The sequence below is a fragment of the Rhinopithecus roxellana genome, chromosome 16 (genome assembly GCF_007565055.1).
Source record: "Rhinopithecus roxellana isolate Shanxi Qingling chromosome 16, ASM756505v1, whole genome shotgun sequence".
NCBI lineage: Eukaryota > Metazoa > Chordata > Mammalia > Primates > Cercopithecidae > Rhinopithecus > Rhinopithecus roxellana.
Genome location: NC_044564.1, coordinates 17001496 through 17025787, shown reverse-complemented (window position 1 = coordinate 17025787; position 24292 = coordinate 17001496). Strand labels below are relative to the sequence as shown.

Sequence of the window (24292 nt, the reverse complement as noted above, 5' to 3'; positions counted from 1 at the left end):
CTGTCCTTCCCAGTCCCAGCAAACTTTTTCTGTCTCCTGATTCCTTTGATCTGACCCCACCAGGGTGGGGGACAGGTGGTGTAAAGGGCAGCGATTATGACTGCATTTCCCAGATGGCAATGCTGAGGCCCGGAGACTTGCCTGAGGTCACACTGGCTATTGAGCAGGGCCCAATCCCAGACCCTGGACTCTGGCCTCAGTTTCCCTCCTGGCCCCCACTATCTCCTCCAAACACCTGGTGCCCAGGAGGCAAAACCAGTGATGCTGAGAAAGAAGGTGGTTGGGGGTCCTCCCTCTGGCCACTGATGCAATTTCCACCCACACTGCATGCAGCGGAAGGGCAGAGCGGCCACATTTGCGACCACGTTTCTCGGGAGACCAAGGCAATAACCAAATGGGGCCAGCAGGGCTGGGAAGCGAACCCCCGAACACTGACCCAGCTGTGCCGAGCCCTTGGCCTGTGTCCAGGCTCAGCCGTGGCCTTGCTGTGTGACCCTGGGGGAGTCCCTCCCCATCCCTGGACCTCAGTTTCCTCTTTTGTCAACTGGGGGCATCCTACCTGCATCCCAGCGCGGGTGCGAGCAGCTGAGGAGGTGGAGGATGCTGAGGACGTGGAAAATGCCAGAGTTTTTCCTTTTTGCTCATCTGGGGGCTATGGGGAAGTCAGTTGGTGGTGGCTGTGAGAGGGGACAGTCCCACAGCTGAGGGCAGGGGTAGGGAAATCACATATACCCCTGTGGAAACCAGGAGATGGTATCACCCCAGCTGTTCCTCTTGAGTCTGGAGTTGGGCTCAGCTGACAGGAAGGTGAGAACCACAGACAGTGCGACCTTCAGGCTCGCAACAACCCCCTCCTCATTCCACCCCCACCCCAGGTGCACAGAGGCTGGCTGGAACACCCCCCGACCCCCTACATGAGCACAAAACATGCATACCTGCTCCACCTACCAGCAGCGTGACCTCAGTTCATTACGCTGCTCTGAATCTCAATTTTCACATCTGGAAAATGGGAATTAAACTATGTCACCGAGTTATGCTGAGAATTCATGCAGCACATGTTTGGCAGATGCAGAATCATTTTCAGAAATTTTAAAATTATTATTATCAGTGGCTGGGCGTGGTGACTCACCCCTGTCATCCCAACACTTTGGGAGGCTGAGGTGGGTGGATCCCTTGAGGTCAGGAGTTTGAGACCAGCCTGGCCAACATGGTGAAACCCTGTCTCTACTAAAAGTACAAAAATCAGCCAGGCGTGGTGGCATGTGCCTGTAATCCCAGCTACTCGGGAGGCTGAGGCAGGAGAATCGCTTTAACCCAGGAAGCGGAGGTTGCAGTGAGCCAAGATCGCACCACTGCACTCCAGCCTGGGTGACAGAGCGAGACCCTGTCTCAAAAGAAAAAATAATAAATAAATAAATAATTATTACTATTAGAGACAGGTTCTTGCTCTGTTGCCCAGACTGGAGTGCAGTGGTGCCATTATAGTGCAAGGCAACCTTGAACTCCTGGGCTCAAGCCATCCTCCTGCCTCAGCCTCCCAACTAGCTGGGATTACAGACACACATCAGCACATCCAGCTAACTTTATTTATTTATTTATTTAGAGATGGAGTCTCACTCTTGTCGCCCAGGCTGGAGTGCAATGGTGCAATCTCGGCTCACTGCAACCTCCACCTCCAGGGTTCAGGCAATTATCCTGCCTCAGCCTCCCAAGTAGCTGGGATTACAGACATGTACCACCATGCCTGGCTAACTTTTGTATTTTTAGTACAGACAGGTTTTCACCATGCTGACCGGGCTGGTCTCAAACTCCTGACCTCAGGTGATCCACCCGCCTCAGCCTCCCAAAGTGCTGAGATCACAGGTGTGAACCACGGCACCCAGCCTTACTTTTTTATTTTTTGTAGAGACAGGGTCTTGCTATGTTGTCCAGGCTAGTCTCGAACTCCTGACCTCAGGTGATCCACCCGCATCAGCCTCCCAAAGTGCTGGGATTACAGGCATGAGCCACCATGCCTGGCCTAAGCTTTTCTTTAATTCTCACATTGCCCTAGGAGGTAGGTGTTGGAATCTCTTATTTTACTGATGTGGAGAATGAGGGTCAGCTTAGAGAGGTCAAGTGACTTGCCTAAGGTCACACAGCTAGGATGTGAAAGAGCAGGAATTCAAGTCCAGGACTATGTGATCCCAAAGCTCCCGTCTTATACCACTTCCAGGGGTGTGTTAACAATTAGAAGGGGTGTCCAGGAAGCCCCCAGCCCTCTTTAGCCCCTCACCAAGTGAAACTGCAGGAATTGTTCATTATTATTACTGATGTTGACATTGTCATTACCTTCTTTTCCTTCCCTTCCCCTCTGCTAGAGTTCTTCAAGTTCAAGGCCTTTGGGAGTCTCTCCAACCTCCCTCGGTCCTTCACTCTGAGACGATCCTTAGCTCCCATCAGTAGGCAGTCCCATTTGGAGCCTGACACCTTTGAAGCCACACAGGATGACATGGTGACAGTGCCCAAGAGTCCTCCAGCCTATGCCCGCTCCAGTGACATGTACAGCCACATGGGCACCATGCCTCGCCCCAGCATCAAGAAATCACAGAACTCACAGGCTGTCCAGCAGGCCCAGGAAGTGGGTCCCAAGCCCAACGTCGTACCCCGAGGTGTACCCGACCCCCCAAGCTTGGAGGCAGCCAAGGAGGTGATGGTGAAGGCCAATGGCCCTCTAGAGGACATCCCAGCAATGGAACCCAACCGTTCAGCAGTGGAGGTAGACCCCATCAGAAAGCCTGAGGTCCCCACAGGAGACACAGAAGAGGAGAGACCTCCCAGGGACGTGCACTCAGAAAGGTAGGTGTCCAGGGACTTGTTGGAACCTACAGGGATGGCTTCTGGTTTTTTTTTTTTCTTTTCTTTTTTTTTGACACAGAGTGTTGCTCTGTCTCTCAGGCTGGAGTGCAGTGGTATGATCTTGGCTCACTGCAACCTCTGCCTCCCGGGTTCAAACGATTCTCCTGCCTCAGCCCCCTGAGTAGCTGGGACTACAGGCGCCTGCCACCACGCCTGGCTAATTTTTGTATTTTTAGTAGAGACAAGGTTTCACCATGTTGGCCAGGCTGGCCTCGAACTCCTGACCTCAGGTGATCTGCCTGTCTTGGCCTCCCAACGTGCTGGGATTACAGGCATGAGCCACCGCGCCTGGGCTTCTTTTAAACCCAGTACACATCTGGGTTAAAAAGAAAAAAACCTACACATTGACCAGGTGCTTACTGTAGACCAGGCACTGTGATAAACCCTTTACTAGTAATTAGCAAAATAAAACTGGCAAGGTGAGACTGTTACTGTTTCCATAGGACAGATGAGGAAGCTGAGATTCACATAGTGATGTCATCTGCCTCAGTCAGGGTGCACATTTGCTAATGACAAAGCCAGCATGTGAACCGAGACTCCCCTGCCTCCAAAGCCCCAGTCAGCCTCTAGCATGGGCCCTCAGCTGCTGGATGGATCCTAAACCCAGTCACTAGACCCCTGCCCTGAACCCCCTCACCCAAATCGTCACCATTAGTTCTGCTGGACAATACTTCCACCTAGTCTAGAAAACCATTTGTTAGTTTGGTTATAGGGTGAGTTGAGTTCATGCAAAAATACAAATTGTGATAATAGGACAATAGCTCCCATTTAGTAAGCATTTTTATTGGGGATCAGAACAAATATCTCCCTGAAAACTCAGTAGAAGATTCAGTCATTAAGGCTGGGTGCGGTGGCTCATGCCTGTAATCCCAGTATTTTGAGAGGCTAGGAGTTTGAGACCAGCCTGGCCAACATGGTGAAACCCCATCTCTACTAAAAATACAAAAACTAGCAGGGCGTGGTGGCATGTGCCTGTAATCCCAGTTACTAGGGAGGTGGAGGCATGAGAATTGATTGAACTCGGGAGGTGGAGGTTGCAGTGAGCCGAGATCATGCCACTGTGCTCCAGACTGGGTGACAGAGCAAGACTCACTCTCGAAAAAAAAAAAAAAGATTCAATTATTAGCCCCATTTACAGATTGGGAAACTGAGACTCAACCAAGGTTACACAGAGCTGGGATTTGAACAGAATCTGCTTGCCTCCAGAGGCTGCACACTTAATGTACCACATTGGACTCACCACCTTCTCAACCCTAGGGCCATGTCTTTCACATCCCGGGAGACCCCTCAATCCCAGCCAAAGGCGTCCCCAACTTTTCAATCCTTAGAACCTTTGTATCAACCATACCAGTCACATGTGCCTGTCAAAATAAAGAAAAAAAAGTCAGCTGGCCAGGCGCAGTGGCTCACGCCTGTAATCCCAACACTTTGGGTGGCCGAGGTAGGCGGATCATGAGGTCAGGAGTTTGAGACCAGCCTGGCCAAACAGACCAGCCCGACCAACATGGTGTAACCCTATCTCTACTAAAAATACAAAAATTAGCAAGGCGTGATGGTGTGCACCTGTAATCCCAGCTACTCGGGAAGCTGAGGCAGGATGATTGCTTGAACCTGGGAGGCAGAGGTTGCAGTGAGCCAAGATCGCGCCATTGCACTCCAGCCTGGGTGATAGAGCGAGACTCCAACTCAAAAAAAAGAAAAAAAATCAAAAGCCAGCTGAGCAAAAGTAATTGTAGGGCCAGTTGTGGGACCTTTCTTTCTTTCTTTCTTTTTCTGGTAACTGTCTTGAGCAGCTTTTTCCTGAGACACCAAGCACAGCCTCTGTCTCTGAGCTGTAATTGCCTAGACCCCTGATCAGCGAAGAGGACCACGTAAAGGGGTAGAGTGAATCCAGTCCAGATTCTGCCTCTTACTGGCTACATGAGTGGACAAATCTGCTCTTCTCTTGGAGCCTCAGTTTCTCATCTGATAAATGGACATAACAATAGCACCTACCTGGTCGGGTTGTGGTGAGGATTCAAGAATAACATACCTGTAAAATTTCAACACAGTGGCTGGCATGCTGCACTCAGTAAATGGGAACGCTATATTTACGATTAATAGAACTCATGTTTTTCCACCATCCCTGGCTGCCTTCTGCCATCCCCTCCTACATTTGCCCTCATTCGGGAGTAGAGGACCAAGGATTGTATGTAGGGGAGAGGGCTTGATGATGGGTCCTGGGGCGTTCTAAGGCACCCCAAGGTATGAGACTGCACCAGGAGCCTGGCCCCTCCCACTCAGGGAAGCCGAGTTTCGCGGGAGCGGGGCGGGGCGGGGTGGGGCGAGGTGAGGCGGAGTTGAGGGCATGTATAGGGGCGTGGCCTAACCCAGGCTGCGCGGAGAGCTGTTGGGGAAGCGAGCTTCCGAGTCTGGCGGGCGAGGCGGAGGGGTGTGCCAGGGGGCGCGGCCTTCCCAACACGGACTGATGGAGAGGGGGCGGAGCGAGACCGGAGGCGGAGCGAGACCGGAGGCTGAGAGCGGTGTCCGAGGCGGGGAGCGTCCTTCTCTGCCTGTGAAGTAGGCGGTGGAGCGGGGCCAGGCAAGGAGAGCAAGGGCGTGTCTGGGGGCGTGGTCTACAGGTCAGTCTCCGCCCCCGGAATCAGGCACTGAACTCCGCAGCCCCCTGGCCTGAGAAAGGCGGGAGCCGCTGGGCTTAGGAGGTCCCCGTGCTGCAGGCGGCGACAGCGGGGGAAGCATGACTGCTGTGGGCCGAAGGTGCCCCGCGCTGGGGTCCCGAGGGTGAGTGACCGAGCTGGGCCTGAGGAGGGCCAGCGGGGAGCAGGAGAGGTCGAAGGAGGAAATCTGCACCCCTGGGGCAACTGACAAATTTGGGGGTGGGGTTAGCATCAGGGACTTTTCTAAGCCAGCTTTCTTTGGGTGTAATTTTATCACCGTAGGTCAGGCATCTACTTATCTACTCTACACAACAGCTCCAGGAGAGAAGTACTATTATCACCCCCATTTTATAGATGAGGAAAGAAAGACTTGTCTGCCGAGTTTGACACAGCCAGTGAGCGTCAGAATCAGGGTTTAATCCCAGCTTCCTGGCCCATGCTTAACACCTGGGCAACACATCCCTCTCCAGCAGGGCTAGGGCCGGTGAGAATGGTGGTCGTGAGAAACCTTGAGAATGGCAAGCCCAGGACCCAGCCCAAGCCTTCTTGCTCTGTGGACAGAGCTCTGGTGGGCCTAGCAGTGCTTCTGGCATCATGCTTAGCCAGGAGCTGACCAAGGAAATGGAGAGACTCTTCTCCTCCAGCATCTGGAGTGTCCCGAGGAGGATGGGGTTAGCGGACCAGATTGAGCCCCCTTCTGGTGCCCCGGGACCCAGTGCTCCATCTGCACTGGTGGCTCACGGTTGAACATTCCTTCCAGAAGTCCCTGAACCTCAGCCCTGTGCCCTGGAGTTGGGGGAGCAGCCTGGTCCGTGAGATCTCAGACTAGCCCTGCCCCACTCTGGTCCTCAGTCTCCCCAGCAGTTCAGATGGGCCTGAGATGGTCTCTGAGGATCCATCCAGTTTGGGGAGGAGGACATTAGGGAATTGCCAGTGAGCAAGTTTGGGGACCCTGTTCCTGAGTGTCTAGAGGAGGCCGTCCCAGGCCTAAGCTGGGGAGACAGTGTCCCTCCCCCACCCCTGGGGAGGCAGGGTGCACCTGGAGCAGGAGGAAGGAAGGGGAAAAGGTGAGGCTGCAGGGGTTTCCTGGTGTCCTGTTCCCTGCTGAGATCATGGGGATGAAGAGGAAGGAGGGAGGAGGGACCTTCAGCTCCCCCCTCAAAAAAAAGGAAAGCACCAGCCTAGCCTGCCTCCTACCTCCCAAGGACCCTCAGTCTTCTGCAGGTCCCAGAGAGGCACCCTCGCTCCTCAATCCATCTTACAGAGGAGGAAGCAGAAGCCTGGAGAGGGACAAGAAGTCCCAGCACTCCCTACCCCATGCCCACTCACACTGGAATTGTCAGGCGAGGGTCCTACCAGGCGTGATCACCAGCTGACAACAAGCGAGCACCTGACAGGTGTTGTCTAGCTCATGGGGCCTGTGAGGTGGGAGCCTCTACTTGCTCCATTTTGCCAGTGAGGAGACTGAGGCTCAGAGAGGGGAAGGGACTCTCCTGGGGTCACAGAGAAATTGGGTGTCAGGCCTGACTGTTTGATCCCAGGCCTGACTAGCTCCTAAGCCCAAGCTCTTTTTTTTTTTTTTTTTTTTTTTAGACGGAGTCTCGCTCTGTCGCCCAGGTTGGAGTGCAGTGGCCGGATCTCGGCTCACTGCAAGCTCCGCCTCCTGGGTTCACGCCATTCTCCTGCCTCAGCCTCCCGAGTAGCTGGGACTACAGGCGCCCGCCACCTCACCCGGCTAGTTTTTTGTATTTTTTAGTAGAGACGGGGTTTCACTGGGTTAGCCAGGATGGTCTCGATCTCCTGACCTCGTGATCCACCTGTCTCGGCCTCCCAAAGTGCTGGGATTACAGGCTTGAGCCACCGCGCCCGGCCAGCCCAAGCTCTTAACCACTAGGTCACATTTCCCCTCCTGCAAGTAAAAATCTCAAAGCTTTTTCTTTTTTTTCTTTTATTTATTTATTTATTTGTTTTTTTGAGATGGAGTTTCACTCTTGTTGTCCAGGCTGGAGTGCAATGGCGTGATCTCGGCTCTCTGCAACCTCCACCTCCTGGGTTCAAGCATTTCTCCTGCCTCAGCCTCCTGAGTAGCTGGGATTACAGGCATGTGCCACCACGCCTGGCTAATTTTTGTTTGTTTGTTTGTATTTTTAGTAGAGACGGAGTTTCTCCATGTTGGTCAGGCTGATCTCGAACTCCTGACCTCAGGTGATCCGCCCGCCTCGGCCTCCCAAAATGTTAGGATTACAGGCGTGAGCCACCGCGCCCAGCCAGCTTGTTCTACCATTATTTCAAATGACTTTCCATGACCCCCTGGAAAGGAACCTATTTTGCAGATGAAGACATTGAGGTTTTTGTGAGGCTAATAACTTGCTTGAGGTGATGCAGTTAGTTGAGTTGGAATGATACTCATTTTCATATTGACTGAGGTACAGCTATGCCTCAGACACTGTTCTAGGTTCTGGGAGATAGCGGTGAGCATGGCAGACAAAACCCTACCCTCATGGAGTCCCCATTCCAGGGCAGGGGAGACAGATGATAGACAAAATAAGTGAGTTCTGTGGTCGACTAGAAGAGAAAGGACTTACCGAGAAAATTTAAAATCAGATCTAGATTGGTTGGCGAAAGCAGGGAGTGGCTGGCGGTGCCAATTTAAGAAGGTTAGCCGGAAAGAAAGGTTCAGTGAGGAAGTGATGTCTGAACAAAGGAGACAAAGGACAGACCCTCTTGGTGTCTGGGAAGGGGCACACCAGGCCAAGGGAACAGCAGGTATAAAGGCCCTGAGGTGGCATGTTTGGGGAACAGCAGAGACCAGTGTGGCTGGGGCAGAGCAAGGTGGGGAAGACAGGGAGGGGTGGTCTGGGAGGCTGGGATGGAAATGGGCACAGATAACATAAGGCCTGGAAGGGCCCAGCGAGGACCTGGCTTTGGCTCTGAGCAAAAGGGGAGCCATTGCTGGCCTTGAACAGCGACAGGCCCTGCTGTGACTTATGTTTTTAAAAGACCTCTTTTTAGGAGGATCTTTTCTATGTTTGATATTTTTTTGAGACAGGGTCTCATTCTGTTGCCTAGGCTGGAGTGCAGTGGCTCAATCATAGCTTGTGGCAGCCTTGAACTTTTAGGATAATCTGATTGCTGTTCTGTGTCGCTTTTTAGTGCCTCATCTGAGTGTCCTTTGCCTCCCACCCAGAGATCCAAGCTCCGACCCTCACTCCCAAGGGGCTGTTTGGAAGGAAACGGAGACTTGAGAACCAGGAGTACCCTGTGTTGCCCCTGCCACAGACCTGGTGCCAGGCACTGAAAACAGGCCAGGATATTCCCCCACCCCCCACCCCATTTCCTTTTGGAATGTTGATTCTGGTCCAAGAATTCCCAACTCTCCCCAGAGTCCCACGACCCTCTTGGCCCTGCAGGGTGACGTCAGCTGCCGGGCATCTGGTAGCGATTACCCACCAGGGGAGGGGGTCGTGGTGGGCCCGTCTGTGCAGCCTCTTCAGGCTCTGGGAGGCTGGTCCTTGTCTTCCGAAGGGGCCCAGCTGCTCCTGGCTCTCATTTCCTGTGGAGACTTTCTCACAGTCCTTGAGACCCCCGGACGCCTTGGGCTGTGGGAACTGGGCTGGTTTGGGAAGGATGGGCTGTTCCCCCGACCCCTAGCTGGATCCACATCCCCCAAACCCTCAGGGGACCCTGTTGCAGGCTGCTGGACCTGTGTGGGGTGAGGGCTGGGGAGGATAGGGGTCAGGTACAGCAGTAGCTCAGAGGCCCACTGACTGTGTGACCTTGAGCAAGTCCCTTTTCCTCTCTGAGCCTTAGTTTCCCCATCAGTAAATTGGGGACAATGACAGCAGCTGCTTCATAGAGTCACTGTGAGGATGGGATATATCAGGTAAAGCATTTATTCTGGGCTTGGCCCAAGTAAGTACCGGTAAACAGGAGTTACTCATGCTGTGGAAGGGGAAACTGAGGCCCGATGAGAGGGACTTGCCCAGAGCCACGCCACTTCCTACCTCCCAGCTGAGGGCCCGCTCAGGCTCCACCCCATTTCCTCTTCCTGACATTGGTTCTGGGCTCTGGTTGAAATGTTGTTTTTTTGTTTGTCTGTTTCTTTGCCTTCCCTGTCTAGCTTCTTCTCCTCTCCACCCAGAAGTGGCTCCCAATATCTGGGCGGGGAGCGGGGTCCACCCATGTAAGGAACAGAGCAGAGAATGAGACATCAGGCCAACTGGTTCTAGTCTGAGCAGCTGCGTGCCCTGGGTCAAGTTACAAGCTTCAGTTTTCTCCGCTGTAAAATGGGGCTTCGAGATCACAGGCATTCCATCAGCCGCTAGCGCTCAGTAGATGCCTTTGGTTTTCGCTCTCTTCTTTGGCAGGTCTTGAGGTTTGGGTGGCAGCTCTCAGGGCCCAGCATCCTCAGCTCCGCCCTGGGAAGAATGGCCTTCTCCTCACAGGGCTGTCGCCCGTCCTGAGCTCCTGCTGGACACCCCAGCCCTCTCAGGAAGACTGAGGGCTCTAGACGGTGGAGAGGGAGTAGGATGTGCTGGACACAATAGTGGCCCATCTTGGGGAGTAGGGCAGGGCTAAAGCCAAGAATCGTCCTGGCAGGGAATCCCACAGGCCCCGTGGCTGGTATCCTGGGCGAGATGGGGCTTTCCACCCAGCTCTCTTTGCCCAGGGTCTTGAAGGACTGAGAAGCTCAGAGCAGGCAGGTGCCTGTTGCTTCTCTGCAGTGGGTGAGTGAAGATGGGCATGAAGGAAGGAGTGAAGATGGGCATGAAGGAAGGAAAGAGGCCAGGCACAGTGGCTCATGCCTGTAAGCTCAGCACTTCGGGAGGCCAAGGCAGGTGGATCACCTGAGGCCAGGAGTTCAAGACAAGCCTGGCCAACGTGGTGAAACCCCATCTCTACTAAAAATACAAAAACTGGCCGGGCATGGTGGCATGCACCTGTAGTCCCAGCTACTTAGGAGGCTGAGGCAAGAGAATCACTTGAACCGGGGAGGCGGAAGTTGCAGTGAGCCGAGATCATGACACTGCACTCGTAGGCAACAGAGCAAGACTCTATCTCAAAAAAAAAAAAAAAAAAAAAAAGGAGGAAAGCAACTTCAGCCCCCCCAGGAGGGGCAGGGTGGGAGGGTGGCTGATCTTCGTGGGTAGAGGCTAGGGCAGCAAGAGGAGCCCCACATGGGCCAGGGAACTTGCACCCCTCCTTCTCATGCCCTTCTGGGGTGATAGTTATACTGTGCCCACTTTACAGATGAGGAAGCTGAGCTTCAGAGAGGGAAGGCAGGGAGCCAGGGATTGGGGGCAGGGAAAAAGCTGAGAGGCAGGTGGCAGAGCTTGGGGAGGTCTCCACTTGAGGACATATGTCCAGGCCTCAAGGCCCAAGGGAACAGACAGGGACAGACAGCACACAGGCCTCTGCAGAGGACCAGGCCACCATCATGAAAGAGGGCCAGGGTGGGGCAGGACAGCAGCCTCTCCCCACCCCTTCTCCTACAGGGCCTCTGGGGGAACGTCACCCTTCCTTCTGGCCCAGGATGAAGGCCCTGAAGGTAAAGCTTAGATTTAAACATGCATTGGGGGAAAAGAAGGATAATGGGCTTTAATTACTGCTCATTAATCCAATTAATTAAGCTAATGTATGCAGTAAGTGGTATCAGTTATCAGAACAAATCAGTTAATACAGGCAGTGAAAGGGGTTGGTTATTTAAATAATTAATGCTGATGATTAATGGCACTGATTTAGCTCAGTTGTCACTATTATTTATTAATTGATTTCACACTAATACAGCAGGAGAAGTCTCTTTTAGGTTTGTAAAATGAGGAATAAATAAATTAATTAGTGGAGCTGAGTTTTAAAAATGGATGCTTTGATTCCTGGATTTGATCATTACAATGGGAGGGAGAGTTTTCTAGAAATCCCCAAGCAAACTGAACTCTGAAGGCTGCGTAGGAGTGACCAACCCTAGCCAAAAGGGAGAGAGGACATTCCAGGCAGAGGGAACAGCACGTACAAAGGCCCTGAGGCTGCAGGGGGTGGAGCTCTTTGGAGTCACAGATGGCCCAGCCAGGAGGACTAGACTTTGTCCTCAGGGCTGCAGGGGGCTGCTGTGACACTCATTCACTCACTCACTCATTCATTCATTCAAAAAAATATATTTACTAAGTTCCTGATGGTTCCTGACATTGTCTAGACAGAAACATAAACCCTTGTCCTTGTGGGGCTGGCATTCTAGTGAGAGGAGCTAGTCCCTACATGAGAGGAAATGTGTGCTAAGTCAGATGAGGGGTCAGGGCAAAATTAAGCAGGGAAGGGAATGTAGGAGTTGGGGAAGATCACACTTTCAGAAAGGGTGGCCAGGCCTTGCTGAGAAGGGGACATTTTAGTGAAGAACTGAAGGAGGGGCTGGGTGTGGTCGCTCACACCTGTAATCCCAGCACTATGGGGCACTGAGATGGGAGGATCACTCCAGCCAGGAGGTCGAGGCTATGGTGGCCATGATCTCACCACTGCATCCCAGCCCAAACGATAGAGCGAGACTCTGTCTCAAAAAAAAAAAAAAAAAAAAGAACTGAAGGGCCAGGCACAGTGGCTCAAGCCTGTAATCCCAGCACTTTTGGGGAGGCTGAGGCAGGCAGATCACCTGAGATCAGGAGTTCAAGACCAACCTGGCCAACATGGCGAAACCCTGTCTCTGCTAAAAATACAAAAAATTAGCCCGGCGTGGTGGTGGTCACCTGTAATCCTACCTACTTGGGAGGCTGAGGCAGGAGAATTGCTTGGACACAGGAGGCGGAGGTTGCAGTCAGCCAAGATCGCGCCACTGCACTCCAGCCTGGGTGATGGAGTGAGACTCCATCTCAACAACAACAACAACAACAACCAAGAGCAGGAGGGAGGGAACCCAGGGAATGTCTGGAGGAAAATATTCCAGGCAGCGGGAATAGGAAGGGCAAAGACCCTGAGGTGGGGTGGGGGAGATAGAGCAGCGCAGGTGAGGAGGAATGTCGTGGGCCATGAGGTCAGTGTGCAAGGCTGTTTGCAAGACCTTGGCTCTTACTGTAAGTGAAGCTGGGGCCCATGCAAGTGGGTTGGAGCAGAGGAAAGCTGTGATCTGACTTGCATTTGAGCAGGACTGCTGTGGCTGCTGTGCGGGGAGAATAGGTTGCAGGGACACAGATGGAGGCAAGGAGGCCAGGGGGAGGTGGTGGTGGTAGTCCAGGCAAGTGATGGTAGCAGATTGTAACTGGGCATGGTCATTGTGTCTTGGACATGTCAGAGTGTTGTAGCGCCACCCTATGGTGAGGCCATGGGGTGGAAGAGTGGCCCCAGAGCCTCAGCTTCCCTGACCTAGGCCTCTGCCCTGAGCACCCCTATAGGCTCTGGCCACCCTAGTCGGGCCTGATCTCTTGTGCAGGCACCCTGTCTCCAAGGCTCTACCCCTGTTCCAGAGCCCGAGGGGAAGTACAGGAAGCAGGAGGAAGCTCTGGGTTGATCCAGTGTCCTGGCCAATCTGTTCCCAGCAGTGGGAGGATTTCCGGGCCTGAATAGCAGGAAATGTTGGGATGGGATGCCTCACCCGGGAAGAGTGGGTGGAGGTGAATGGGGGAGGGGTCCCTACTCTGCCTCACTCCACTGCTGCTGGACAGAGAGAGCCCAAAAGCCTACTGTTGCTGGGCTGTAGCTTGAGGGACTGTGGTTAGATACTAGCTAGGGCTTTCTAGGAGAGAAGATTAGCGATGAAGAACCCTAGAATGTTAGAATAGGGAGGGCTATCAGATAGCGTCTCAAGGAGGAGGAGCCTTTGGCCTTAGGATTGGGGGAACCCACAATTTTATTTTTTATCTCGGCTTCCTTTTTTTTTTAAAAAAATATGAAGCTTCTGTATTTGAGGAGGAGGTCCAATATTCGACCTCCCCTCCCCATTTTGCAGATGGGAAGGCTGAGGCCTTTCTTAGCCAGAGAACCTGGGCCCAGCCTAACAAAATTAATGATGACAGCGATTAACAATTAACATTGTTTACTATTCATGCATCCCTTTAAGCAATATTGCTTTTTTTCAACCTCTTCTTCTTGGGTTCAAGTGATTCTCCTGCCTCAGCCTCCCAAGTAACCGGGATTACAAGCGTTCGCTGCCACGTCCGGCTAATTTTGCTTTAAGCAATATTTCTTGAGCTCCTGCAGGCACTATGTTGGGGACTGGGTCTCAATGGTGAATTAGACAAAGTCAACACTTTCATAAGGGCATCAGATAAGTCAGCAATTAAATATAAAGTGGCCATTTCAGGCAGAAATTGCAAAAATTGAAAATAAAGTAGGATTGGGAACACAGAGTGAAGCAACGAGGGACTATTCGAGGTGGGGAGGTCAGGGAAGGCTTCTCCAAAGAGGTGACATTAAGCAAAGCCCTGAATAAAGAGGGAGGAGGGACAAGCTTCATGAAGCCCTTGGGGAAGAGCATTCCTGGCAGAGGGAACAGCAAGAGCCAAGGCCCTGTGGCCGGAACAAGTTGCCAAGGAGGGTGGGGCAGAGGCAGAATAAGGGACAGGAGGTGCAAGGGAGACAGGCTGGAGGGTTGGCGGGGTGGCTATCAGGTACCAGCAGGCCACACAGGGCCTTGTGGGTTAGGGAACAGATGAGCCAGTTTTTGCCTGTTTTTCTGGCATAATCATGGTACCCTCTTACTTTTGCAAAGGAAGAAAAGTTCTGGTTTGGATGATAAATTGCACGGCCACAGAGAGGAGTTTAGATTTTGTTCTTCTAGAAATGGGAGCCGCTGAAAGGTTGAGGATGGTGTGTGTACCATGATCTGCTTAGGTTGTAAGCTTGGGCGCCTTCTGGTCTTGGGGCAGAAGCTGACTGTGGGTGAGAGTGGACACGGAGCCTGAGGGAAGGCTCCTCTGCTCCACCGGAGACACGAGGGTGGCCCCACTGTGGGGACGGGGTGGACAGGCGGAGAAGATTTTGACGGTGGAGCGGCAGGATTTCCTGGTGGACTGGGTGTGGAGCTGAATGGAAGAGAAGGAGCACAAAAGGACCACATGGTTTTTGGCCAAAGTGGCAGGAAAGAGGAAACTGACATCAGCCGAGCCGGGGAAGATGGGGAGGGGGCGGGGAGGAGCCACAGTTCTGCTTTGGATACAACAAGTTGGAGATAGCCTTCAGATATCCAGGGGGAGGCGTCCTGGAGGTAGTTGGGTTTCCAAGTCTGGGGATGGAGGGGCAGGTCCAGGCTGCCTGAGGGTAGGAGTAGTGTTTAAGGCAGTGCAGTGGGGAGAGTGGTTCATGGTGGCCCTCAGGAGGAAGGAAGGAAAAATAGCCACCTCTGGCCTCTGGCCTCTGGCCTCTCCAGGCTCTCCACCCTGCGGGCGGAATCAATTCCGTAGCCCTCTAGCACCGGCAGTGGCTCCGCAGTGTGCTTGGCAGTGGCCATGACTAGGTCACTCTACCCTAGGAAGTGAGCGCAGGGTAGGAGCACAGGGGCTGATCCCCAGCCTGGAGCCCTCCAGGGTTCAGAGTCAGGGATGATGGGGGTGGGGTGGGAGGAGGGGGTGGGGAAGGCAGAGAGAAGAAGAAAACCAGGGAAGCATAGTGTCCGTAGTCCAGTGAAGACAGTGGTTTGGGAAGCAGGCTCCATAATAAGCAGGTAACGTTCATTAAGCCCTGAGTCCTCCAGTCAAAATCATTAGGCAGAGACTGTCATTATTCCTGATTTACAGATACGAAATGCAGGCTCAGAGAGGTGAAGGGACTTGCCTAGGGGTGCACAGCTGGAAAGTGGAGGAGCCAGGCCAGCTGATAAGTGCCCCCTCCTGCCTTCAGGGTGAGACTGTTGGGGTCCCAAGGGCCAGGTGCTGGCCCCAGGCAGGCAGGCAGGCAAGAGACTGGCAGCTGGGGAGCCACTTGCCTGGCTGGGCTGGGGTGCTCACTTGTCTTCTCTCCTTCCAGGGCTGCTGGAGAGCTGGAGGCTGGCGGCGACTATGTGAAGGTAGGAGGGGCTGGGCCAGGAGTTGGTCAGAGGACACTGAAGGTCTCAGAGCCTGTTCCATTATGGGTGGGCAGAGCCCTTCCTCAAGCCTTGTTAGGAGCCAGACCTCACTGTGTATTCCCAGGAGGGGAGGTTCTCAGAGTCGAGGCAGCATTTGGATCCAGTTTCATTCTCAGCACCTTCTTCCTACACCAGCCATTATTCTCTCCTGGCCCCAAACTCAGGGCATCCCAATATTTGATATCATCTGACCCCACCCACTTGCCAGCTGGACGGGTCCCCAACAGTGTCTCTGTGTAAAGGTTGCAGCCTTCCAATCCCACCCAATCTTTGTGCACCTACTGTGTGCTGGCTCTGGGAGCAGGGAGCAGGAGAGGATGACTCAGTTCTTTATCACAGATAATGGGCATGCTCAGATTTATCCAAAGCTTAATTTATCCTGGGCACTGAGAACACTGAAATGCAGTTTTGGCAGAGCACGGTGGATCATGCTTGTAATCCTAGCACTTTGGGAGGCCAAAGCGGGTGGATCACCTGAGGTCAGAAGCTCAGGACCAGTCTGGCCAACATGGTGAAACCCCTTCTCTACTAAAAATACAAAAAATTAGCCAAATATGGTGGTGCGTGCCTGTAATCCCAGCTACTCAGGAAACTGAGGCAGGAGAATTGCTTGAACCCAGGAGGCAGAGGTTGTAGTAAGCTGACTACTGCACTCCAGCCTGGGGAAAAAAAAAAAAAGAAAATGCAGTTTTGAAATAACAATGATAGTAATAATCATAATCATAAATAACATATTGAGTGCCTATTGTGTGCAGACCCTGTGCTGGCTGCTAGACACTGGAGGAGAGGCATTCTTTACATGAGAGATCTTTGATTTTCTCCCTCATCGCTGGGTAGGGAGAGCCTTCTTGTGCCCATTTACGAACGGGAAACTTGAGGTCCAGAGAAGTGCAGTGACTTGCCCTGAGTCACATTACTTTTTTTTTCATTTTTTTTATACTGTAAGTTCTGGGGTAACATGTTCATGTGCAGAACATGCAGGTTTGTTACATAGGTATACACGTGCCATGGTGGTTGGCTGCACCCATCAACCCATGATCTACATTAGGTATTTTTCCTAATGCTCTCCCTCCCCTAGCCCCCTACCCCGCATACTTTTAATGGTGAAAACCACAATTACTTCTGCACCAACCTGATATTATGAGGAAGAACTGGGATTACATCCCGAGTTTGATGCCAGGACTATAGCCAAAGCCCTTGGCCTTCTGCCCCCAGGAGCCCCCACCCTGAGCAAGGCCCTGTGCCGAGTACTGAGAATAGGCAGAGGGCAAGGAGCACCAGGCCCTGAATTCAAACGGCTCCTGGTCCAGGTGGGACCCACGGAAGAATCATACAGTGCTTTGCGCTTGTTTTTTGCAATCCGTCAGATCCAACTTTTATTTTTATTATTATTTTTTAAGAGATGGGATCTCTCTCTGTCTCTCACTGCAGCCTATGCTCCTGGGCTCAAGCAATCCTCCCACCTTAGCCTCCTAAGTCCCTGGGATTACATGTGTGTGCCACTGCTAATTTAAAGAGATGGAGTCTCACTCTGTCACCCAGGCTGGAGCACAGTGGCGCGATCTCGGCTCACTGCAAGCTCTACCTCCCAGGTTCACACCATTCTCCTGCCTCAGCCTCCTGAGTAGCTGGGACTACAGGTGCCCGCCACCACACCCAGGTAATTTTTTGTATTTTTAGTAGAGACGGAGTTTCACCATGTTAGCCAGGATGGTCTCAATCTCCTGACCTCATGATCTGCCTGCCTTGGCCTCCCAAAGTGCTGGCCTCCCAAAGTGCTGGGACAGGCGTGAGCCAGCGCGCCCAGCCAAAAAAATAAAAATTTTTTTTAAAGATGAGGTCTCACTATGTTGTCCAGGCTGGTCTCAAATGCCTGGCCTCAAATGATCCTCCTGCCTCGGTCTCCCAAAGCGCTGGGAATACAAGCATGAGTGACCACGCCTAGCAGATCCAAATTTTAGTCCCGTTAAAGCATGATGGGCCAGGCGCAGTGGCTCAGGCTAGGCACAGTGGCTCATGCCTGTAATCCCAGCACTTTGGGAGGCCGAGGCGGGCAGATCACCTGAGGTCAGCAGTTTGAGACCAGGCTGGCCAACATAGCGAAATCCCATCTCTACTAGAAATACAAAAATTAGCCAGACGTGGTGGCACATGCCTGTAATCCCAGCTACCGGGCAGGCTGAGGCAGGAGACTTCCTTGAACCCAGGAGGCAGAGGTTGCAGTGAGTCGAGATAGCACCACTGTACTCTAGCCTGGGCGACCGAGCAAGACTCAATCTCAAAAACGAAAAAAAAAAAAAAAAAAAAAAGCATGACGTAGGCTGATATAAAAAACCCCACAAAACTAAAAAACAAATTTTAGTCTGAGATCTGCCACTTACTTGCCACTGGCTTTGGGTGTGGCATCGCCTCCCTGAGCCTGTGTTTGACTATGTGAAATGGTAACAAGGGTGCCTCCAACCCAGGGTTGCTATGGCTTCAGTGAGCCCATGGCCATGAGTGGGGGACCTGGGCCTGGAACAGCGTGGGCTGGCCTAGCTCCTCACCACAGGGACATTTCATCACCCTGAGATGCTACCTGCATAACTCTATGTAAGTGACTAGTAGTGGAGCAGCGTGGGAAGTCCTCAGATTGCTTCCCCCTCACCATCACCAGAAGCTGTGGGAGCTCCAGAGGTGGGGGATGACTTTCAGATGGGGAGCTGGGGAGCTGGAGATCAAGGAAAGCTTTCTGGAGGAGGAGGCATTGGAGCCAGGCCATTGCAGTTGACTGGGAACATTCACTGAGATCTCTCCATGAGTGAAATGCTAGAAAGGAGACAAAGTTAAGCAGAGATGGGTAGGAGAGTTGTCCTGGCAGAGGCAGGAGTATGGACAAAGTCAGAAAGTAAACTGCGTGAGCCCAGAAACAGAGTCTAGGGTAGGAACAAGTCGAGCAGAAGTTCCAGAACCCTTATGCCACTGTGGGAGGGAGGACCTGGGGAAAACTAACACCAAAGGCAATGGGTGGAATGCAGGGGCCATATTTCAGCATCCTGCAGACCCCAGCTGCCTGGTAAGGTGGTCAGATCCCTGTGAAGAATGTTAGCTTTATGTTTTTTCCTATAGTTTATTTTTAGGGGTTAAAAATGTAGGGTTTTTTGTTTTGTTTTGTTTTAAACACTGTAAAATAAGTAATATCTGCTCAGTAGAACTGATTAAACAGTCTCCCAAAGGACAAAGTCAAAGGAATGTTAATTTTAGTTTCAAGACTCAGATGAGGTTCTGGGCGCAGTGGCTCATGCCTGTAATCCCAGCAATTGGGAGGCCAAGGTGGGAGCATCATTTAAGGCCAGGAGTTCAAGACTAGCCTGGGCAACATAGCAAGATCCTGTCTCTACAAAAAATATATAAAAATTAGCTGGGAAGGCCAGGTGCAGTGGCTCACACCTGTAATCCCAGCGCTTTGGGGGACTTGGGCCTTGGAATTGGGAGGCCAAGGCCGGTGAATCATCACTTGAGGCCACGAGTTTGAGACCAGCCTGGCCAAGATAGTGAAACCCCGCTACTAAAAATACAAAAAGTTGAACGGGCGCGGTGGCTCACGCCTGTAATCCCAGCACTTTAGGAGGCCGAGGTGGGCAGATCATGAGGTCAGGACATCGAGACCATCCTGGCTAACACGGTAAAACCCCATCTCTACTTAAAAAAGATATAAAAAAGTTATCCAGGCATGGTGGTGCACTACTGTAATCCCAGCTACTCAGGAGAATGAGGCAGGAGAATTGCTTGAATCTGGGAATTGGAGGTTGCAGTGACCTGAGATCTTGCCACTGCACTCCAGTCTGGGCAATGGAGTGAGACTCCATCTCAAAATAATAATAATAATAGTGGCCGGGCGTGGTGGCTCACGCCTGTAATCCCAGCACTTTGGGAGGCCAAGGCGGGCAGATCACAAGGTGAGGAGATCGAGACCATCCTGGTGAACACGGTGAAACCCCATCTCTACTAAAAATACAAAAAAATTAGCCCAGTGTGGTGGCGGGCACCTGTAGTCCCAGCTTCTCAGGAGGCTGAGGCAGGAGAATGGCGTGAACCCGGGAGGCGACGGAGCTTGCAGTGAGCGGAGATCGTGCCACTGCACTCCAGCCTGAGAGAGCGAGACTCTGTCTCAAAAAAAAAAAAAAAATAATAATAATAATAGTAATCTGGGTATGGTGGTGCATGCCTATAATCCCAGCTACTAGGAACTACTTGGGTGGCTGAGGCATGAGAATCACTTGAACCCAGGAGGCAGAGGCTGCAGTGAGCAGAGATTGAGCCACTGCACTCTAACCTGGGTGACAGAGTGAGACTGTGTCTTGAAAAAAAAGAAAATTAGCTGAGTGTGGTGGTGCGCGCCTGTAGTCCCAGCTACTTGGGAGGCTGAGGCAAGAGAATTACTTGAGCCCAGGAGGTCAATGCTGTGATTACGCCACTGTGCTCCAGCCTGGCCTACAGAGGGATACTCTGTCTCTTCAAAAAAAAAAAAAAAAGTCAAATGAGGGTTAAAAGGAATCAATAGTTGGATTCCAAAAGCCCCCTCTTAGGCTGGGCGTGGTGGCTCATGCCTGTAATACCAGCACTTTGGGAGGCCGAGGCAGGCGGATCACTCGAGGTCAAGAGTTCAAGACCAGCCTGGCCAACATGGTGAAACCCCATCTCTACCAAAAAAAAAAAAAAAAAAAAAAAGTTAGCCAAGCATGGTGGCACACACCTGTAATCCCAGCTACTCGGGAAGCTGAGGCAGGATAATTGCTTGAGCCTGGGCAGCCGAAATTGCAGTGAGCCGAGATCACTCCATTTCACTCCAGCCTGGGCAACAAGAACAAAACTCTGTCTCAAAAAAATCAAAACCAAAAGCCCCCTCCTACCTTGAGATACTCATCTTTGAGGAGTCAGCTTCCAGAACTTCAGAGTTCTCAAACTGTTTTGTGTATCCTTTGATTCTAAGGAAAGGATTCTTAAATTCCAAGACCATAAAACTCCAGGCTGCTTGCCCAGAGCTTCAGATGTATTTACAGAAAACAAACAAACAACTGAGGCTCAGAGAGGTGGACTCACCCACCTGCAGTCACACAGTCTATCAGAAGGATTTAGACCTGAAGCCTGACTGATGGGAAATCAGCAATGGCTCCCTTTGCATTGAAGAGTATGTGGTTCTGGGACAAAAAGTCCAGTTTCTTTTTCTTTTTGAGACAGAGTCTTGCTCCATCACCTGGGCTGGAGTGCAGTGGTACAATCTCATCTCACTGCAACGTCTACCTCCTGGGTTCAAGCGATTCTCATGCCTCAGCCTCCTGAGTAGCTGGGATTACAGGCATGTGCCACCACACCCGGCTAATTTTTTTGTGTTTTTAGTAGAGGATTTCACCATGCTGGCCAGACTGGTCTCGAACTCCTGGCCTCAAGTGATCCACTTGCCCTAGCCTCCCAGGGTGCTGGGATTACAGGCGTGAGCTACCATGCTAGGCCAAAAAGTCCAGTTTCTAAGACAGGAAGCTTGAAAATAATAGCGTGCAGGCAGCTTACATGCACCAGCTCAGCAAAGCTCACAAGAGTTCTGTGAGGTCAGCGCAGGCTTTAGCTGCGTTTGACAGGTGCATTTTCCACAAGTAAGTCGGAGATCCCAGGGAAGGGGCTGGTGGGAGTAGGCGCACCCGTAGTTAGGGGACAGTTGAACCCAGGCTGCCCCTCTAACCACTGGGCTTTACTGGCTCTCTGCACCCCCAGTCTTATCAGTGAACATCCGCGATTCCCAGCAGTCTCTGATTCCAAACCAGGGGTGAGAAATCCTGGACTCTGGGAGATTTCCTGAGGCCACAAAGAATTTGGTCGAGCACATACAGGGATTTTTCCAGTTTTAGATATGATTTAATTCAAAGTCTCTGCCCGCTCCCGGTCTGTTAGAGGTGCGGCGAGTGGGGGAGGCAGGAACCTCCCGTCGCTGGTCCATGGGTCCCCACCCGATCCCGCTGCCCCGGGTAATACCCTCCTTGGCAGGTCCTCCGCTCCGCGCCCGCAGCTCCAGGCAGCTCGAGCGCGCGGGACTGGAGGGCGGGGGGCGAGGGGCCGGGAGCGGGGGGCGGGCAGAGGGAGGAACAATGGCCCCCTCCCCTCCCCTGACCGGCTGGAGGGTGGGGTCTCCCCGCCCCGCCTCCCCGCTCCTCCCCCGACAAGGCGATGAGGTAATCGCGCCGCTGAGAGGCACGCGCAGCCGGTGCCCAGCCGGTTGGTCCCTGCGCCCCTGCCCCGCCGGCCACCGCCCCCCCACACCGTCCCGGCCTCGGCAGTCCGGCCCCACCATGACCGAGCGGTGCAGCCTGTGGAGCGCCCTGTCGGCAGCCGCCTGCTGCTTCTACCGCGGCTCCTTCGTGCAGGTGCAGGTGAGGGGGCGGCTCGGCCCCCGCCATGCGCGCCGGGTTGGGACCCCGGCCGCTCCGCCCGGAGCCCTAGAGCCAGCCCGGGAGCTGCAGTCCCGCGGCGCCCGCCCGACAGGGTCGGGCCGGCCGGGCCGGTCAGGGGAGGGGGCGGGGTCGCCCCAGCCTCACCTCTGGGCGCCCAGGCGCTCCGCGGGGTGAGGGTTCGGCGGCCACTCCTGGGACTCCGGGCTACGGTGGATGCCGGTCCGTTTCAGCCTTCTCCGCAGGAGGGAGAGAGCTGGGGCAGGGGGGACCGGGAGATGGGGTCCCCGGCATCCTGCCGGTCCTCCGCCTGGCACGTTGGCCCTTGCTGCTGACCTGGGCACCCTGGCTCCCCATTGTACCGGGGGCGCTGGGCTGGGATCTGAAGGCTGAGTGAGGAGCAGGAAATGCGGGGGATGCTTCGGGTGCCAGGGTTGGGGCCAGAGCGCCCGCCACCCTCCCGCCCTCTAGGTGTGCTTGGACATGCCTGGGGCGCAGGTCTCTCCCAGCCCAGCTTGGCCGGGCAGTGCAGGACTGCGCCGCGGCGGTGAGAGGGTTAAACGGAAGGGGGTGGAGGGGAGGACCCGGACCCCGCCTCTCTGCGGAGCATCCTTTGGGGATGGCTTTGCTTGGGGTTGAGACGCCGAGGTGAGCTGGAGGGGATGCTGGGCTCGGGCTGGCGGGAAGGGATTAAGACCCTGTCCGGGGGTCTCCGCGCTCCTGCTCCCCGAGCCCCCTGGGAGATGCCAGGCGCGTCGGCTCTTCGCTCCCCCAGGCTCACACACGCTCGCGGAGCCCGCCTGAAGGACGGCCCCGCCGGCTGCGGAGCGGAGCATCCGCGCACCGGCCAATCAGGCGCCTGCAGGCCAGGAGGCGGTGAGATCATCTCTGGCCAATAGCAGAGCGCCGAGCGCAGGGATGCTGCATTCGCACTCCAGCACCCCCAACTCTAGGGAGCTGGGGGCCCCCAGGTCGATGTGAGATCAAGGCAGAGGGACCCTAGGATTCCTCACCCTCAGGTGTGTGGGAGGACCAAGTTGGTCCCCCCAAACTCTCCATGACCAGTGATTAAGCTGGAAAAGGGGAGCCCAGTCTCCCAGCCCCCTTTAACGGATGAGTCTTCTCAGGCCCAGAGAGGGGAAGTGACTGGCTCAAGGTCACACAGTGGCAGCCTTGGGGCGGGTTCTTCAACATCCAGCCTCCTCCCTCCTTTGCCCGTGTCCCTCGGGCTTCCACTGAAACTGGGGGAAGGTCTCAATTGCACGCCCTTTGTCAAGGAGGACGCCAGAAGGCTGAGGTCTTGGGTCCCTTTTTCCCTGTGACGCCCACTCTTCCCTTCCCAGGGTTTGGTGTGATATGAGGAAAGAGGACTAGGCTGGTGTGAGCACCGCAGAGTGAGAGGGGGAGAGAACAGGGACCCCCAGAAGTAGGGGACCCCTTGGAGAAGTGTAGGTGTCTGAGAAGGCCCGGATCCTAGCTCAGCCCTGGGCCTCTCTGCCCTTGGGGAGTGTCGGTTTCTACCACGGCTGGAGGATGTGCAGAATTCCCACCCCCAGGCCTTTCTCCTGAGCACCTGTGCAAACCACCCACTCCCACCATCTGTCCCCAGAGTCCTGCAGGTTCCTCAAGGTCCAAATTTTCATGGGCTCACCACCAAGCTACTTCTGCCCCAGCCTTGCCCACTCAGCGTGTCCCATCATCCTTCTAGGATCTGGGCCGGGAGTCCTCTCTGACCCCTCCGCCCTGCTCCCCTGCATGAATCAATGGCCATCTAAACTCCCCTTCCCCCACTCCTCCCCACACCTTATCTGCCCTGCCACTGCCTAGAAAACCCTAGGCTGCTCTCCCCAAGTGGTCTAAACCTGCCCCAACACTTCCAAACCCTTCCATGGCTGTGCTGTGGCCTTCGGGTAATCCCTAGCTCACTAAGACACCTGCCACACCTGCCCCTGCCCCCACAGACCCTTGGAAGCTTCTTATTCATCTCCCCTTCCTCCCCTTGGCTCTGCCCCTAGGGCCCTGAATTTGCTGCTCTCTGTCCAGAAGCTCTTCCCTGCCCACCTGTCCACCTGCCCTCTCCACCCTGGTGCTTTTGCTTGGCTCACCCAGTCCTTTTTCAGACCTCAGCAGAAATGTCACCTTTTCTGGGAAGTGATCCCTGACTCTGCCCCCTGACTAGTTTGGTGGTGCACCATCTCTGTCTGTGCATCTCAGGACATTTGGGAAACCTGGAATTGATTGTCAGTGTTTGCAAGGCCTCCCCCAGGGCA

The 24292-nt window shown here is 53.7% G+C and overlaps 1 protein-coding gene across 4 annotated transcripts in view; it reads left to right on the top strand.

Annotated features, from left to right (window-relative positions):
- The window catches only part of SH2D3C (SH2 domain containing 3C), a 47781-nt gene that overhangs the window by 8558 nt on the left and 14931 nt on the right, over nucleotides 1–24292 (top strand). For 2 of the 4 annotated variants that reach the window (XM_030919144.1, XM_010367831.2), the window contains 2 exons: nucleotides 2361–2838; nucleotides 15501–15540. In XM_030919144.1, coding sequence (XP_030775004.1) covers nucleotides 2492–2838; nucleotides 15501–15540 — 387 coding nt within the window. In that variant the 5' untranslated portion in view covers nucleotides 2361–2491. Of the gene's footprint in view, nucleotides 1–2360; nucleotides 2839–5431; nucleotides 5680–15500; nucleotides 15541–21781; nucleotides 22005–24292 lie in introns of those variants that run through there. The other 2 variants (XM_010367832.2, XM_030919145.1) reach the window with 2 other exon arrangements.